Genomic DNA, 17,627 nt, shown 5'->3' with positions numbered 1-17,627 from the left:
TCTGAAATTCTTCAGTTGTCCAGAATGAAGGATATGTAACTGAATGGACTGAGAAAGCTGAAGTTATTCCTTCTCTTCTCTGTCATAGGAATAGGAAAACTGGTCAAGGGAAGATCCTTAGGAGTTTATTTTTATTCCTTTTCCTTTTCTTTATTTCTTTCTTCCAATTAAGACCACAATTGGCTTGCTTCATTCTCCATTCTATCCTCACAAGAACCCTGTGAAGTAGGTCACCCAGCATGCTCCCATGGCAAAGTGAGGAGTCGATTGGGTCTCTCAGATCCTAACCTGACACCTTAACCACTACACCATGCTGCCTCATGCTTCCTCATATGTACAGATGACCATTCTCTTAACTGTGGAGTGGCTGTGATGTGTTTCTGTCAATAATCCTCTTCTGCAACCTTCGTTGAACAAACCGTTTGGTCTCTCTGAGAATAAGTGGAGACCGAGTGGATTAAAAAATGGCAGCATTCTCAAAACAGAACATTTTCTTCTACCAGTATTCTCTGCTGCTGGCATGAATGTCCCTAAGACCCAACAGGAAATCTTCAAAGGAAGATTCCATGAGGAAATCACTGAACTTGATAGATTTAGCTGAAATGGACAAATTAGCAGAGTAAGAGGACGAGATCCAGATGGGTATCCTAACACCCGGAAACCATTTATTGCCTATCTGATGAATTGTAAAAAGTTTTGATTGTTGTGGGCTTTCCGGGCTGAGTGGCCGTGGTCTGGTAGATCTTGTTCCTAATGTTTTGCCTGCATCTGTGGCTGGCATCTTCAGAGGTGTATCACAGAGGGAAGTCTGTTTCACACTGCATAGCAAGTTCCACCCAAACACTTACTGATTGGTTCCCCACCCTGGGACCTGGACAATGTACCACACTAAACTTTCCCTTTTCACTAGACACAGTGTGAAACAGACTTTTCTCTGTGATACACCTCTGAAGATGCCAGCCACAGATGCAGGCAAAACGTTAGGAACAAGATCTACCAGATCTTTCTTCTTTCTTTCAGTTTCTTTTATTTATGGGCTACAACAATTTATACAATTTATGGACTAATCCAGAAGCGTGAGAGATAATATTTTCTAAAGAATGAAAATTTTTTTGTCATGGCAATTGGACCAATAACTGTACCCCTGTACTGGAAGTAGTCTGAAAAGGGAGGAATGTAGAGATAATTTCGCAGTTTTGCATTGTCAAGCAATCTGGTAACAAACAACCAATGTTGTTGCTGTGGTGTGGGAAAGCACAATGAAGACAAGGGGTTTCCATCTTGAAAGTATGTCCCATTATTGTGTCCGTCCCAGGGCCAAATGACATGCAAGGCTTTGGGTTCCAATACAGAGTTTCCTGGGATCCTTAGAGCTACCAACTTGCCATGTCCAGGTTGAGCCTGAAAGTAACATACTGGTCCAGAGACCAGCAGTGATTTTTTCCCCCTTGGTTTTCCTCCCCTGAGACCGGATAATACTCGGTTCCATCTGGTTTGGATAGGGGCTGTGGCACAAGCAAGTGAAGCCTTCCTTGCAGTAAACATTTTCTGCCCTGGAATGGCCTCATGGAGGTATATTTGCTCCACTGGAACAGACAGTGAGGTCTTTTATCTGTAAAGTAGGACACCCCCCACTTTCTGGAGGCTATTTCAGAACTGGAACATACCTCACTGCCCCCTCCCACAAGCCCCTGGGGGCTCAGCCACAAAGCTCCCAGCATCCCCGGCACCTGCTCCTCAACATTCTCTGTCTGCCCGTTGCCGAGGGCGCTTGTTCCCATCGGCCAGGTTCCTGCAGCTCTGGTTGTAAACAGCTTTCCAATAACCATTGTAAAGAATGCTTAGGGGAAAAAAAATCAGCATCCCCCCATTCTAACTTTACTCATAGCATAAAACGAACTTCTGCATATCATAACACATACTGGGCAGTTTCTGTGCAGTAAGAGGAAACGGGTCTGTGGAGGGCAGGTCAACCCAATGCTTGTGAAGGGGCAGCAGATCCATCTTCTGAGCGGCTAAGATTCTCTTATGCGTGTCTGCCTAGCTACAAAGATAGCTCCTCGAACGAACGAACGAACGAACGAACGAACGAACGAACGAACGAACTGGCAGGACCAGCTGAGTACAATTTTGTACTTTTGGGGCTGAAAAGGCATCCAGGATTGGAACCTGCAGCGCAAACATCCTGGGACCACCTTCTGAAAATGGCGGCAGGGAGTATCCCTTCAGCTGCATGCAAAATGTCAGGCACAAGCTGAGGGTGAAACTGACCAGAGAGCAAAACAGGTGGGCAGCAAACAGCCTCTTTTGCCTTCTGATGCCTTTGCTGTGTGGAAAGCACCCAGAAGCCGCCTCTTTTGAAGATGTCCCCCGCATGTCGTGTTTGGGGTGTGTGGAGTGAAAAGAGGCAGTTGCCTCTTTGGAAGGCTTCCCACAGGCGCCTTTTCTCTGTTGACTGGAGATCAGTTGTCATTCCAGGAGATCTGCAGGCCCCACCTAAGGCTGGCAGCCCTAATCAATTCTGCCTGGAGTTTCTTTCGGGGAGGAGTGCTGCCACGGCTGCTGCTGTTTCCATTTCAAGAATGCCCAGTTTGGCTAAGGTTTGAAATAAATGTGCCTGGTCCTCGCTCTACTCCTGCCAGCCTGCAATGATTATACATTCACTGCCTGGAAGACTGTTCGGGGGGGAAATCTGTGAAGGGTTAGGGTAAGATTGATCTCAAAGCCAAAGGCACAGTCTTGCCATCATTAAGAGCTTTGAACAGCAATCCTAACCACATTTCCTGGAAAGCAGGAAGATCAATCAGATTTGGTTTGGGGTAAGCATATTTGGGTTCCTGGTGCTTTATAGCTTTCCGTGGAAGGCCACACAGCAGCTTCTTAATTGGTCTCTTAAAACTAGCTTCTGAAAATCAATGTGACTGAAAGCAGAGCTCAGTAAATTCAGTCCTTCGAATTTTGTTTTCCTTCCTTCATTGTCAAAAAGCCGCTCCCAAGCTGCTTTGCAGCGTTTCCTGTTTTTCGTCCAAGATCTGGGACATCACAGCAAGAAGTGCGCACACCCAGCCCTGCTTGTGTTTGAGGCTTCAGAGCTCTACCTAGTTCTTCAGGTGGCCCATAGCCAGTCACAGCAGGGACATGTATTGCTAGAGTGGGGTGGAAGATGCCTTGCCCTGCTTCTTGTTTTGGGAGCAAGAGAAGAATTTTAAAAAGCCCACCATGTTAACAATGTGATGTCACTTCTGTGTTATTCGATGTCATTCAATGTCACACAGCTCTAGGAATCTCTGGAAACTCTGGTAAAATTGTAGCATGTTGGGTGATTCCTGGAGAAGACTCTCTAAGAAACACTGGCCGATTATGCACTAGTGCTCTGCTCTGCAGTAAGGATACATTTTCTTTGGGGCAGAGTTTTCATTGCAGACACCCTCACACTTATGGTGCAGAAGATTCTGGAAGCCCTGCGGTTCCTGACAGTGGACAAACCCCAATGTTTTTCCTGGCTTCGGGGTTTCGCTCCTTCTGGTTTCCCCCACTTCCATGCAGGCATTTCTGGGGAATTGATGGCTTGCCTTCCCCCCAAAAGCAAAAATTAATAAGAAGCCGATGCAACAAGGATGGAGAGAATATCATTATACATCAAGAATATCAATATAAAATTTAAAGGGCTAAAAAAATTGTCGGTTATCTAGTGATCAGTGGGGAGTGACACAGAAGTGGGGGCAGACAAGCTGTGCAGCAGGCTGTGAGGCATCTCCTCGTGTGTAAATGAAAAATTCAAGAAGACGCTGCTGCCCCCCCCCCCCACTGTGGAGGGAAGAGCATCGTGGAAAGCTCTCCATGCATAATGGGCCACTGTGTTTCCTGTCAATTCCTAGACATGTATAAAGTCATTTCCAGGTTTTCCATGGAAGTGACAGCATGCCATTGGCCATGGCTGTCCCCGTCTCCTGCTGGTGGTCAGACCAACTCTGGCAACTCCCCATGGCTCCCATATGGATAGGTTTGGCATCTGCGGTGGGCAACTTGCCGAGAGATTCTGGAGAGGGGGGGATAGTCGTGGTAGCATCGCACCAATAAGTGATGTCACCTCCAGTTCAAAACTTTCAGTTCAACAGGGTGACACTCAAGGGGTTCAGCACAAATCCTACAGCACCACCAAACATAACGCCTTCTGTCAGGAGGCCTGTTATTATGGGGATTTTGCTGGGATGGGTTAATTGCATTTCTAACTGACTTTCAACTGTCTTCTGAGTGATGTTATACTGTACCAGGTGCTGCTCAAGGTCAGTGTCTGGCCATCTCTACTGTTATCTCTTTCACAGTTCCTTTTGGGCGTGCTTTCCCAGGTGGGGTGTGTGTGTGCAAGCTACTTTAACTACTGGGTTTTGCACGGGCAAACCTCAGTTCTGGCATGACCAGAGAAGATCCTCAATACTCAATAAACTACTGTTCTTTTCCATGAGTTTGTTTCAGTTTTTGGGATTCTGACAGCCTTCACATCTGGTTTTGTGCAGGAAGATTAATGCAATGCCAGTGACCATCCCCCGATTTTGCAATGGCTGGCCTGTGAAGTATCAGAACATCCCAAAACTAGTCAATTAAAATAGTTGTTGATGAACAATAGTTCCTTTATTGCAGGTCAGAATAGTTCAGAACAGTACAGAGTACAAAGACACTTCTGGCTGCCCCCAGCCAGAACGTATCTATTTAAAAGTAACTGACAAGCCCAATTCCCCTGCCCACCATACAGTCACACAGCTGCACCACAGACCAAACTACTTGGCCTTCACTAGCTGAGCAGAGGAGAGATGAACAGTCAGGAAACAGCAGAAGAATACACAGCATATTCACACAGCATATTCACACAGGTCCCACCCCCCAGTACTCAGGCCATCCCAGTGTTGGGGTACAGGGTGGATACTGAGAAATCACCTCCTGCTTTACTGTCCCCTCAGTCTTCTGACCTTGGTTCATCTTGCATTCCTGCTCTTCAAGCCTTCTGTAGTTTTTGGATAATATTACGGGCTAGGTAGGGGGGAGGAGGAACGGGGTTTGATATAGTGGGGTTGTTTGAAGGTTCTGGTAGAATCAGCTTTTCTCCTTTTACCCATGTGTAAAGGCTTCTGAACCATCAAGTTACAGAGTCTGATTTGGGCCGAATCCCCACTGGGAAATTCAGTCTAGAAAAAACCAAGTTTGAAAATAAACTACACCTTTTTAACCTCCCCACCGCAGCAAGCTTCCAGTTAAGACATCTAAGCCTATCTTGGATTCAAGAAATATAACAACCCCCACTACCACACGATTGGCTTGGCGGGTATCTCCTGATTGGCTGTCATGCCGTGTTGGGGTGGTGTAACGAACTTGAGAAAGTCCAGTCAAAAGTAACTCATTACAGTTCTTTATTGTACTGGCAGTCAGATCTGAAAACAAGGGGTCCAGAACTCAGGCAACAATTTATAACAGTATCAACCCCTCTTTCTCGCCACTGTAAAGAAAACAAAGCAAAGATTCACACAGGCAAAGTTTCCCAAAGAGATATCAGCAAAGTCTGAGTCTCCAAGACTGGGCAGGCCACCAAGGCAGGCAGGTGGGAAAAACCAAGGACGTTACACAAACACACACAAAATCCTGACATTCCGCCTCCCCTAAGAACTGCTCCCCCCTGATTTGTCAGGAAACGCTTTATGAAATGCTGTGACCAGAATGGGGGCATGGACATGTGTAGCATAGACCCACTGATCATGGCCAGTGGGAAAGCCCACCCAGGAAACCAGATATTGCAGGCGTTTGCGATGCAAGTGGGAATCGAGGATACCGTCAATTTTGTAATGCTTCTCTCCATCAATCAGAACCAGAGGAGGACGTTCTGGGGGGCCGTGCCAGGCATCGAAATCTGGAGCCCACTTGAGCAAGCTGGAATGAAAAACAGGATGGATTTCACTAAGAGATCTTGGCAAGTCCAATGTAGCAGTCACATCATTGATCACCTGTACTATTTTAAAAGGACCAATAAATTTCTGGCCAAGCTTAGAGTACTTATGAACATTACGCAGATTCTTAGTAGAGAGATACACCCAATCATCCACCCAAAGCAGAAAAGGCTGGCGATGCTTATCCGCCTGAGTCTTTTGAGCATCTTGCTGTAACGAACTAGTAAAGTCCAGGCAAAAGTAACTGTTCTCAGTTCTTTATTGTACTGGCAGTCATAGTCGAATACAGGTGATGTGAGTTCTGAGAGACTCAGAACTGCGATAATAGTTTTAACACAGTATCAAACCTCCTTCTCGCCACAAGAAATCAAACAACTTAAACAAAGCATAGTTTCACAAAGGCAAGCTGAGATAATGTGGAACCAAAATTCCCCAACCTAGGAAGACAACCAGGGCTGACAGGCAGGAAAGACTCAAGAACAGTGCACACACTAACAGCACCCTGACACTTGCGCTTTTTGTAAGGCAGACTGGGTAGGATCCCATTCATCCACGATGGATCGGATCCAAGTGTCCAATTCGGGAGGCTGGACCAATTCTAACCCCAGAAAGGGGAACGGCTGGGCTGAAGGACCAAAGACCACCTTGAATGGGGTTTTATTCGTACTACTATGCACCGCATTACATATTCCGCAAACGGAAGCAACTCCGCTCAGTTGTTTTGATGATAGTTAGTATAGCAACCGAGGTATTGTTCCAATGTTTGGTTTGTACGTTCAGATTGCCCATCAGATTGCACATGATAAGTGTAAAGGATTCAATGGTGTTGATGAGCGGGTCAGCCGCCTGGCCTTGACTGCATTCCACAACCCGGGCGATGGGCCAGCATCTGCGGCGGAGACCTTATCTCTGCGAGAGAGATGAGAACTCCGTTCCCATGGGAATCTGGGAGGGGGGATGGGATGGACAGAGTTATAACCTGTGCTTCTGGCGGGAGATTTTATTCCTGCCACGTCGTGTACGTGAGCTTTCTAGGATGTCTGAATAAACGGTCTTTTACACCAAAAAAGCCTTTTATTTCTGCTTCTATGGAATTCCTTACATTGTGGCAGGAAACATAGTTCATCTATATTCCTAGTGCAGTGGACCTCTGGTGTCTCGGCATGGAGAGGTTGAATATTCCTGTGGAAGGTGCGGTAGCCCCCAAAGAGGGCTCCGGAAGCTTTCCCTTCTGGATTTGGAGGGAACCGGGCGGGAGGGAAACTTGGTCTCCGGCCTGGTAGCTACTTCCGTCCTCCATTGTAAACCGACACGAGGAGTCTTCCCTTACTCCGTTGGGATCCGAGGGACTGAGGAGTAACGATCATGGGGACTTTACATGAGGTCGATGCTTTGGGAGGCGCTGTCTATGGATCGTCGCCTGTGGATCGGATATCTGCCCGTTTCCGTATGGATTACTTAACCTCAGATGCAACCTGTCGCGGAGGAGTACGGGTCTGACCCACCTTTCATCGCGGGTAAACACTTTAGGAGTCAATTGAACGATTCCTGGACTCGTGATTTTGGTGATGCTCCCAAGAAGTCCACCGCGCGCATAGCACTGGGGCCCGTCCGAAGACCACCCGTTGGAAACCGGGACTATATCGGGGATTGGGAGGGTATCCGTACCAGCTTCCGGGATCGGGACACCCCAGATCCCGGATTAGCAGCTGCAAATCTGAGGTGCCTCCCTGCTGAGCCACCGGTGGGCACGATGGCGTCCTCTACGTTCTGATGAAGAGGAATCCGAAGAAAGTTTCTGCGTATTCCCATCCGGATCTATTCCCCCTCCCATCAAAAGAGAGCTGGGATGAGGAAGTGGGCATCAAGTGCGAGATGCCCAAGAAGCCTGGGGCCCGATGAACATCCCAGCTATGGGGAAGAGGAACGAGCAGCTGCAGCAAGAGCGTGAAAACTCCGTAAAGAGACCGGGAACAGCAGCGCAAAGAAATCCAACTCGAATTGGACCATGCCAAAGACGCGCTGCAACGGCAATATGTGCAGAACCTATCAGTCCATGATAAAGTCCTGGAACACTCCAAACTGGACTTACAGCGTCAACGCCAAAGTCGCTTCAGGCGCTAAATGCGTACGCAAAGTGAACTAACTGCAGCTGTTCAAGCGACGACGAATTGGCCAAACTGGAACGAGAGAAAGCAGCTTTGCATGCGCACCAGGATGCTCCTTGACTCGCAAGGAGAGAGATTTAGCCGCTTTGGAGAGGGGAACTGAAGAAGCAGCAGAACAAGTATGCCCCAGTTGGAGTCCTACAGCTGTCACTGGTACAGCCAACGCCAGGAGGGGCTGACGCTGCTGGAGTCCTGCTACTCGCGCAAGATCTGCCACCTTCCAAGGACCGGCTCCCACCAGAACACCAGCGGCACCCGGCGTTGGTACCCCCACCTCCACCGACATCTCCGGCCCCCCTATGCGCCGCTGCCTCAACCTCTTGCGCAGCCGCCGCCCCAGCGGGCGCCAAGGGCCGTGGAGAGAGGGATACTACAGACCCTCTAATTACCTGCCCGTTTTGATGGGACCGCCTTCCAAACTTCCCTACTTCATCCTACAACTTCGATGCCTGGCTGGAGGACTGCGACGATTTCCATATATACCCGGGTCTGAACGCCGGAAAAAAATACGGGACATCGGTTCTGGCTCTTAGATGGAAGCGGCAGCCGACTGGTTTGTGACTCTTTTGAATCTGCAAGATGAGGATACTCGCATCGGTGCCGGCAAGTTCCTCCAAGCCTTAAGGGCTCGCTTCCTAAAGATCCGGGTGCTGAAAATGAAGCCATCCAGCACCATCAAATCTATTCAGCAAGGCAACCATTTCGTTTGCAGAATTTGCTCCTGCGTGAATTGCTGTATGCGGCGGCTGCTCGGAGCTCCCTCCTGAGTGGCCTTGAGCGCATGAAATCGTGGAAGATACTTCTCGGATGCTGTTGCAGCGGCAAACTGCGTGAAAGCGGTGTTTCTAATTCCGGATCCCCCGCACTATTGCTGATTGGATCGACTTTGGGATCCCCAGGTGGCGTCCTCGTTTGGAATACTGGGCTCATGCCGGGGGGGCATGCGCCCTAAAACCACGCCGCTTCTGACCTCAACGCTCGCGTACTCCCAAGCCAAGCTCCAGCAGCCTCTACCGAGACTTCACCTCAAAGCGCCCGTCGCCGTCTGGGATTGTGGTCTGCTTACTCGCGGAGGGACCCGGGTCATCTAGCGCCAACTGCCCGAAAAAACACGAAGCCAACTGCGTCTCGGCCGCGCACAAGACCCATCTGCCCAAGCCACAGCGCAAATCCGGGCTACGCCCCCAGCGGGCTTCGTCTCAAAGTAGCAGTTACCGGCTAGAAGCGACCCAGAGTGAGGAGGGGAAGCAGCTGTTTCGCCTCTTCTTCAGCCCCCATGGATATGGAGTTCGACTCCAACCCATGCGGTGAGTGAATTGAGGCAGCGCTCCCATTACTGATTCAAGCGTTTCTGGCCAACCCCGCTAAGCATACCTAAGTTATTATAGCCTCAGCTCCTTGTAGATTCTGGGTGCTCCCATTGTTATCAATGCGGCCCCAGGGTGGCGAGGAGGAACTAGGTCTAGACCAGGAGTCCCCTGGCTAAGCTTCCATACCGTTCACCCAAATGGACGGTAGTCCCTACCTCGGAAGGGTCGAAGGACCGGCCCAGTTCAAAACGCTAAGCCGGTTCTCCTCCACGGCTAAGCTGACCATTGGGAGAAAATTAGTTTTATTCTGGCGCCGATTTCAGTGGCCAAACCTCCATAGTTCTGGAGCATGCCATGGTTGTTGTTGCATGAACCAAAAATTCATTTGGAAAGAAAGGATCTTAGGGAATTCACTCTGGAAGCCCATCCTCCTGCGGAGTAGAACATACATGAATTGGGGGAAAACTCACCTTCTCCTGACATACCCCCCCTTGGCTTCATCCAGCGATGCACGCTCCTGAAAATTGCTCCCGATTCTACCGGCATTCCACCGGCTTACGCAAGATTTTAGCCAGAGTATTTCAGGAGCAAGAATCGCGATCAATTGCCACCCCATAGAGACACTCGACTGCAAAATCATTATTACAGCCAGGAGCAACTGCCCAAAGGTAGAATCTACCGCATGAGTCCCAATGAGGGAGAAGGAACTTCGTGCCTTCTTAGACACAAGAACCTCGCATTTTCAGGCGGGTTCATATCGGCGGGCTTCACCAAACACACACATGCTGCTCCTGTATTATTGTTTGTTTAAAAAAAGGATGGGTCTTTAAGGCTCTGCTTACGCGGATTACCGAGGACTCAATCGCGGTTTCCCTGTCCAATAAATACCCTTTGCCATTAATCAAGGACCTTTTAGATGCATTGGGCAAGGGGCGCATTTTTTACTAAGTTGGACTCTGAGAGAAGCTTACTACAGGGTCCAGGAATTGCGAGGAAGGCTATGAACATTTGACTGCATTTAACACAAAATTTGGACAGTTATGAATACTTAATAATGCCATTCGGAGATTTAAGTGGGGCCCCCGGGCTTTTATGGCCCTTATCAACTGAAAGTTCTCCATGATTTATTATACAAAGGGGAGTAGTGGTGTACTTAGATGGCGCTTTTAATTTATTCACAAAACCATGGAAGAGCATGTGAAGCATTGGTTAGGAAGTATTGAAGCGCTTGCTCAACAACTTCCCTCTTTGCCAAACTTTCTAAATGCTGTTTCCACCAAACCTCTATCGACTATTTGGGTTACCGGATCTCTTCCGAGGGGCTAAAAATGGATCCTGCTAAGATTGACCCTTAGGTCCTCCAATGGCCTGCCCCTACCAATCGAAAGGAACTCCAATCTTTCCTAGGGTTTGCTAATTTCTGTATCGTGGGACTTTATACCCCAATTAAGCTGAACTGACTCTCTCCCACTCACAGACCTCTCTACGCGACTTCAAAAGTGGGTAAGTAAAGATCCACAGGTGGCTGCCAAGCCCGGGGCCCCCCCCTTTCCTGGTCTAAAGAATGCCTTCAGAACCAGCCTTTCAGCTTTTAAAAATCAGCTTTTACTACTGCGAACCTATCCTGAAACTTACCCTGACCCAGATCTTCCGTTTGTGGTTCACGTGGATGCCTCGGGACAAAGCGCTTAGGGCAGCCCTGTATTGCAGAGATAATAAAGATGATAGGCTGGTGTCGTGTGCTTATTTATCAAAAGAAATTCTCCGGTGCTGAAGCTCCAACTGGACTGTAGGGGGGATAAAGAGACTTCGCGGCTATCAAAGTAGCACTTTCCACTTGAAAGCGCCACTGGCTGGAGGGCCTAAACACCCCTTTCAGAGTTTGAGTCGGATCACAAGAACTTGGCACGCCCTCTCCACCCCTCAAGATGTCCGTCCAAGAAAAACAACTCCGTAATGGGCGATTTCTTTTCTCGCTTCTCTTTCACTGTCCATTTTTTCCCGGAAAAACCAATAAACTGGCTGATGCGCTCTACCGGCCTACCGGGAGAGGGTGGAGCTGCCGCCACCGGGATGTATTCCGGGCGCACTGTTCTCCCCTCCCAATTGGGGCTGGCTGTCACCCGATCTCAGGCGTCCCACTCTCCTCCTTCTCTACCCATTCCCAGCCTGGTCTCTCCTTTCCCTCACGAAGGAACTTCGAGGAGGCGGGGCTGGCGCTGAGCCACCAGCCGGGAGGAAGGTGACTCCCAATTGCGCTTCCTGGAGAATAGGCGTGCTTGGCGGCGGGGAGTTGTTGAGTACGTGCCTCCCCTCTCCGTAGCCAGGTTCTCGAGGTCTGGCTCATGATGCCCGCTTCGGCTGGACATTTTGGCTTCCCTAAAAACTCTGCATTTGGCCCGCCCGTCCAATTTTGGTGGCGCGCGATGCTGTAAGGACATCGAGACATATATATTAAAGGTTGCTCTGATGTTTGTCGCGGAAGCCAAGACCAGTTCGGGGAAAACCCCATGGTCTGTTAAGAAGCCTCTCCCGGTGGCCTCCAGCCCTGGGAAGTCATCTCCACCATAATGGATTTTTATTACTGGATTTGCCAGAGAAGTCAGAGGGCAACCTGGGTTTTGTGGGTGGTGGTGGACTTATTTTTCTAAACAAAGCTCATGTTCTATCCCATGCATTAGCTTCCATCCCCTCCGGCCTCCTAAGCAATGGCCAGCGTCTGTTCATTCAGCATATTTATCGTCTACACTCCGCCCAAGTTAAGGTGGTCTCCGACCAAGAGGCCCCAATTCATATCAAAGTTCTCGGGGAAAGCTTTTCACAGAGTTTTGGTTGGGGGCGCCCCGGCGATTGCTGCCCCTTACCACGCCTTCAAAGTGACGGTGAGTCAGAGAGAACGAACAGAACCCTGGAGCAGTATTTCCACGTTGGAGTTACACCAACTACCACCAAGACAATTGGTGCGAGTTAATCCTGTTTGCAGAAGCGCTACGCCTATAATAATGCGGTTCATTAGCAGTACAAAAAACCCCCCTTGCCGAAATTGTTGTCTGGTCGGTCCCGCTTTCCTCCGTTGTCGCAACTACCATGCAAGGAAGCATTGAATCCTCGGAGTTTCAGCAGTGGATTCTCTCATCTCTGGGCAGCGAGGGGTGGAAAAATGGTCCAGGACTGCCTCTACAGCAGGCTAAAGACTCCCAAAAACTTCAAGGCGGATAAGCAATCGGCTCGGATTTCCCTTATCGCGTGTGAAGCCTGGTCAGTGTATTTGTCTACCAAAAAATCTCAGAAGACGTGCATAAATTTTCAAAACTGGGCAAAGAAAGATTCGTGGGACCTATTCCAGATTACTAAAGGAAGTGATTAATGATGTCACTGCCCGATTGGACTTGCCTAATTCTCTAAGTAATATCCATCCTGTCTTCCATTCCAGTTTGCTCCAAAGGAGGCTCCCGCTTCCTCGACGATGCCTGGCACGTACCAGCCGGAGAGACCCCTGCACTGACTATAATTGATGGCCACAAGACATTACGGAAATTGACGCTTCATCCCTGGACTCTCGCTTTAATCGCAAACAGCTTGCAATATTTAGTCTCTTGGGTGGGAATTATTCCTCTGGAGTATAATCAATGGGTTTATTCCGAAAATATTGGACGCCCCGCCTCTCATTTCTTGCTTTCCATCGCACCTTTCCACACAAACCTGGGGGGGAGAAGTCTTTTTTAAGGGAGGCAGAGTGTAAAGGATTCAATGGTGTTGATGAGCGGGTCAGCATTACAGCCTGGCTCCTTTGACTGGCATTCCACAACCCGGGCTGATGGGCCAGGCATCTGCGGCCCGGAGACCTTATCTCTGCGAGTAGAGATGGAGAACTCCGTTCCTGCTGGGAATCGGGGGGGGGATGGGATGGACAGAGTTATAACCTGTGCTTCTGGCGGGAGATTTTATTCCTGCCACGTCGTGTACGTGAGCTTTCTAGGATGTCTGAATAAACGGTCTTTTACACCAAAAAAGCCTTTTATTTCTGCTTCTATGGAATTCCTTACATGATAAGGTTGGCTCCACCCCCAGTAGGGCCAGAAATGCTTTCCAGAACTTAGAAAAGAATTGAGGGCCTCTGTCTGAGATTATTTTGGCTGGAGTAGAGTGCAACCTATAGATGTGCTGAATAAACAATTTGGCCAGTCTTGGAGCTGAAGGGATGGTGGAGCATGGAATGAAATGAGCTTGTTTACAGAACAGATCAACAATCACCCACAGTACCGTGTTACCCTGACTCTCAGGGAGATCTGTAATAAAGTCCATGGAAATGACCTGCCAGGGTCGATCCGCTGGGGGTATGGGATGCAAAAGCCCATGCGGCTTGCCCGGTGACAATTTAGCCTCAGCACAAACAGAACAGCTTCGAACATACGTCTCAAATGTCTTTGTTCATGGTCTTTGTTCATGGTCTGCCACCAAAATTGACGGTGCAACAAATGCAGAGTTTTAAGAAAACCAAAATGCCCAGCCGATTTAGCATCATGGCCAGCAAAAACAACAGATTTATGGAGTTTGGGGGGAACATACAGACAATCCCCCTTCCGCCATAACCTATCCCGGAGTTGAAGGAATGGTCCCCCCTCCTCTACAGAGACCGGGCTCCTCCTCATCCGAAGGAGTTCCTCCAGAAAGGGCGAGGCAAAATCAGGAAGAGAATTGGGTGGGGTGGATGCTGGGGGCAGAACTGTGGGAGGAGAGGGCTGTGCGCGCATTTGAGCATGGGTGACTGCGAGGCCCAATTGCAATGGGGTTAAAACAGTGCATGGCAAGGCGCACAAAGAGGTTTCTGCCCCAGACGGTAGGTGGGATAAGGTGTCTGCCAAATGGTTGGTTTTGCCTGGGAAAAAATGGACCATAAAATGAAAATGGGAGAAAAAAATCAGCTCAACAAAGTTGTTTAGCAGACATTTTTCCTGGAATAGAGAGCGCAGACAGATTTTTGTGATCTGACCAAACTTGGAAAGGATGGGCTGCCCCCTTCAACCAATGTTGCCAGGTGACCAGTGCTTGCTTAATGGCAGCTGTTTCCTTATCACCAACAGTCCAATTCAATTCAGGGCTGGAGAATTTTTTGGATGAGTATGCACAAGGAAATAGAACATGCCCGCCCCTCAGCCTCCCTCCCCTTTACTTGCTGCATTTTTAGGGGCGGGAGCAAAGTCAGTCCCCATGGAGGAGGGCGGTGACTCCTTGCTTTTGAGAGATGGACTCTGGTGTAAGGGTGATCTATTGTATGTTCCACCCTCCCTTCGCACTGAGGTCATCTTTCTGAGCCATGATTCTAAGGCAGCTGGTCATTTTGGCTTTGTGAAAACCCTGCATTTTATTCGTCGGCAATTCTGGTGGCGGTCCATGTACCAAGATATTGAAAAGTATATTCACGGATGCCCAGTGTGTGCCATGGTCAAGAGGGTTCCAGGGAAACCACATGGTTTATTGTAGCCGTTGCCCCCTCCTGATGGTCTGTGGAATGTGATTTCTATGGATTTTATCACTGACCTAACGTCCCGCAATGGAAAGACTGTGATCTGGGTTGTTGTGGACTTGTTTTCAAAATAGGCGCATTACATTCCTTGTGCATCCCATGGCTCAGCAACTGACTAAGATGCTTATACAGCATATTTATCGCCTGCATTCTGCCCCGGACAAAATAGTGTCCGACAGAGGCAGTCAATTTATTTCTAAGTTTTGGAAATCCTTTTGGATATTGAACAGGCTCTTTCCTCTCCTTATCATCCTCAATCTGATGGGGAATCTGAGAGATCTAATCAAACTTTGAAGCAATATTTGAGATGTTATGTCAACTACCAACAGGACAATTGGGTTGACTTATTGCCATTTGCAGAATATGCCTACAATAACGTGGTTCATAGTAGCACTGGCAAGACGCCTTTTGAGGTAGTTTCGGGATATTCCGCTAAGCCCATTCCATTCTTGCCGCAAGGGAAGGCTGTTCTCCCAGAATTGAAGAAATGGATCCATTGTTTGTCTGAAGGGTGGCCTGCTATTCAGCAAGCATTGCAAAAGTCACAAATTGTCTATAAGCGGCAGGCAGACAAACATAGGCATGAACTCCCTCTGGCGGTCGGAGACATGGTTCATCTGTCTACAAAGAATCTTTGTGATATTCACAAGCCCACTATGTTAGGACTGAGATACATTGGGCCGTATAGGATTATGAAAATAATCAATGGTGTGACTGCTGAACTGGATTTGCCAAAGGCATTGAATAAAATCCACCCTGTTTTCCATTGCAGTTTGCTCAAGAAGGCACCGCTCCCGGATTCGTGGCATCCAGAGTCTACTTCAACACCACCAACCCTAATTAATGGAGAGCAGCACTATGAAATTTCTGCCATACATGGCTCTCGCATCTATCATAACCGCTTGCAGTATTTGGTTTCTTGGGAAGGCTGGTTACCTGGGCATAATGAATGGGTGGATGCTATTCACATCAGAGTTCCAAAGCTCATTCAGGACTTTCAACGTTCCTGTCCAAGCAAACCGGGAGGAGGGGCCTAGGGGAAGCAAGATGTCAGAATGCCTATGGGGTGCTGGGGCCACTTGCAGCTTTGGGCTTGGGGGATGGGCGTTTAGCTGAATATTATGTAGTGTTTTCTGCTTCTTTTCTCCAGCAGGTGTGGAGCAAGGCTGACTCCAACTGACTTGTGTTTTTATCTCACTGTCTGCATATTTCTACGTTTGGTTCTCATGCTTTTAGTTCTCGGGGGGCGTGAACCCTCACTGATATTACTGACAGTTTGCATGTGGAAAAGGCAGTTCTGGCTTTTCCACGCTGTTCTCAAGATGCTGAATGAAGGATTGTTCTAACAAGACTTTGTTTCCATCATTGGGGACCTGACACTGTGCCATAGATTCATCACCACTGCAATAGGGGATGGGGCACCCTCTTTGGAGGTCCATAACGTTGTCCCCCCGGAACCAAACTTTACCAAACTTGGATGGTATCGTCAGGACAGTCTCCTGATCATATCCAGACATTTTAGTGCTGCTAGCTTTAAACATGTGTCACCTGCAGGCCAAAACATGAAAAAACACAAAAAAATACAAAAAAATTCAAACGTTCCTGAATTTTTCGGATTTACCCGAATTTTCGGGTTTATATGAATATGTTATTTATTTTATTCAGGCATACAGATAATTTTATGCCCAAATAAATCCAAATCCAAATTTTGCCGAATTTCTAGGGTACTTACCAACCCTACCATGGACCAACCCACACAGCAAGTGGACTGGTTGGGAAACTATGCAAGGGACCCATGAGCACTACCTTGTATCCACCGACTGCCACCATATCTGCATGTTTCCAGCTACCATTCAGAACATCTAACGCAATCCATAGCCTAGGAGCAGCAGTGGTGTAGTGGTTAAGAGCAGGTGTGCTCTAATCTGGAGGAACTGGATTTGATTCCCCGCTCTGCCCCTTCAGCTGTGGAGGCTTATCTGGGGAATTCAGATTAGCCTGTGCACACCAACACATGCCAACTGGGTGACTTTGGGCTAGTCACAGTTCTTCTGAGCTCTCTCAGCTCCACCTACCTCACAGGGTGTTTGTTGTGAGGGGGGAAGGGAAAGGAGATTGTAAGCCCCCTTGAGTCTCCTACAGGAGAGAAAGGGGGATGTAAACTCAACTCTTCTACATTTAAGCAATGTATTGCATTTGTGGTTTTCTGATCCTGTAGACAGGGACTGTTTCCTGGAGGATTTACAAAAAAAACACCTTTTTTGGGGAGGGGATTACAATATGTACCTGGTAATGTACAAGAGCAGGTCAGCAAATCCAAACTTGGTATCCAGAGCCAGCCTGCTGCAAGATAGATCCAAGGAAACCAACAACCGAACACCACTAATTGTTCTCTATAGCTTGCAACTTGAGCCACTTCAACTTACCATCATTGGCCTACAGACTCTCCTGGAATGTTATGTTTCTCCTCTGTGGACATTGGGTGGCAGGGCCCCAATTTAAAACAGCTTTTTATCAACAGCCATGGATCACCAATCAATGACACTGGGCACTGCAATCCAAGAAGGATATTGACAAGCTGGAACGGGCCCAGAGGAGGGCAACCAAAATAATAAAAAGTCTGGAATCCATGCCCTACAAGGAGAGACTTAGGGAACTGGGGAAATTTAGTTTGGTGAAGAGAAGG

The 17,627-nt window shown here is 48.4% G+C and overlaps 1 protein-coding gene across 1 annotated transcript in view; it reads left to right on the top strand.

Moving 5' to 3' along the window:
* LOC125435696 (protein eva-1 homolog C-like) overlaps positions 1–15,897 on the top strand; it is a 330,938-nt gene extending 315,041 nt beyond the window's left edge. Inside the window, exon 9 of the mRNA XM_048502064.1 lies at positions 15,714–15,897. Within this exon, the coding sequence (XP_048358021.1) occupies positions 15,714–15,781 (68 nt within the window). The 3' untranslated portion in view covers positions 15,782–15,897. The remainder of the gene's footprint in view (positions 1–15,713) is intronic.
* The last annotated feature ends 1,730 nt before the right edge of the window (positions 15,898–17,627 follow it).

The sequence above is a fragment of the Sphaerodactylus townsendi genome, linkage group LG01, assembly GCF_021028975.2.
Source record: "Sphaerodactylus townsendi isolate TG3544 linkage group LG01, MPM_Stown_v2.3, whole genome shotgun sequence".
NCBI classification, from domain to species: Eukaryota; Metazoa; Chordata; class Lepidosauria; order Squamata; family Sphaerodactylidae; genus Sphaerodactylus; species Sphaerodactylus townsendi.
Note: the sequence above shows the minus strand (reverse complement) of the source record. Positions and strands in the feature narration are given on the sequence as shown.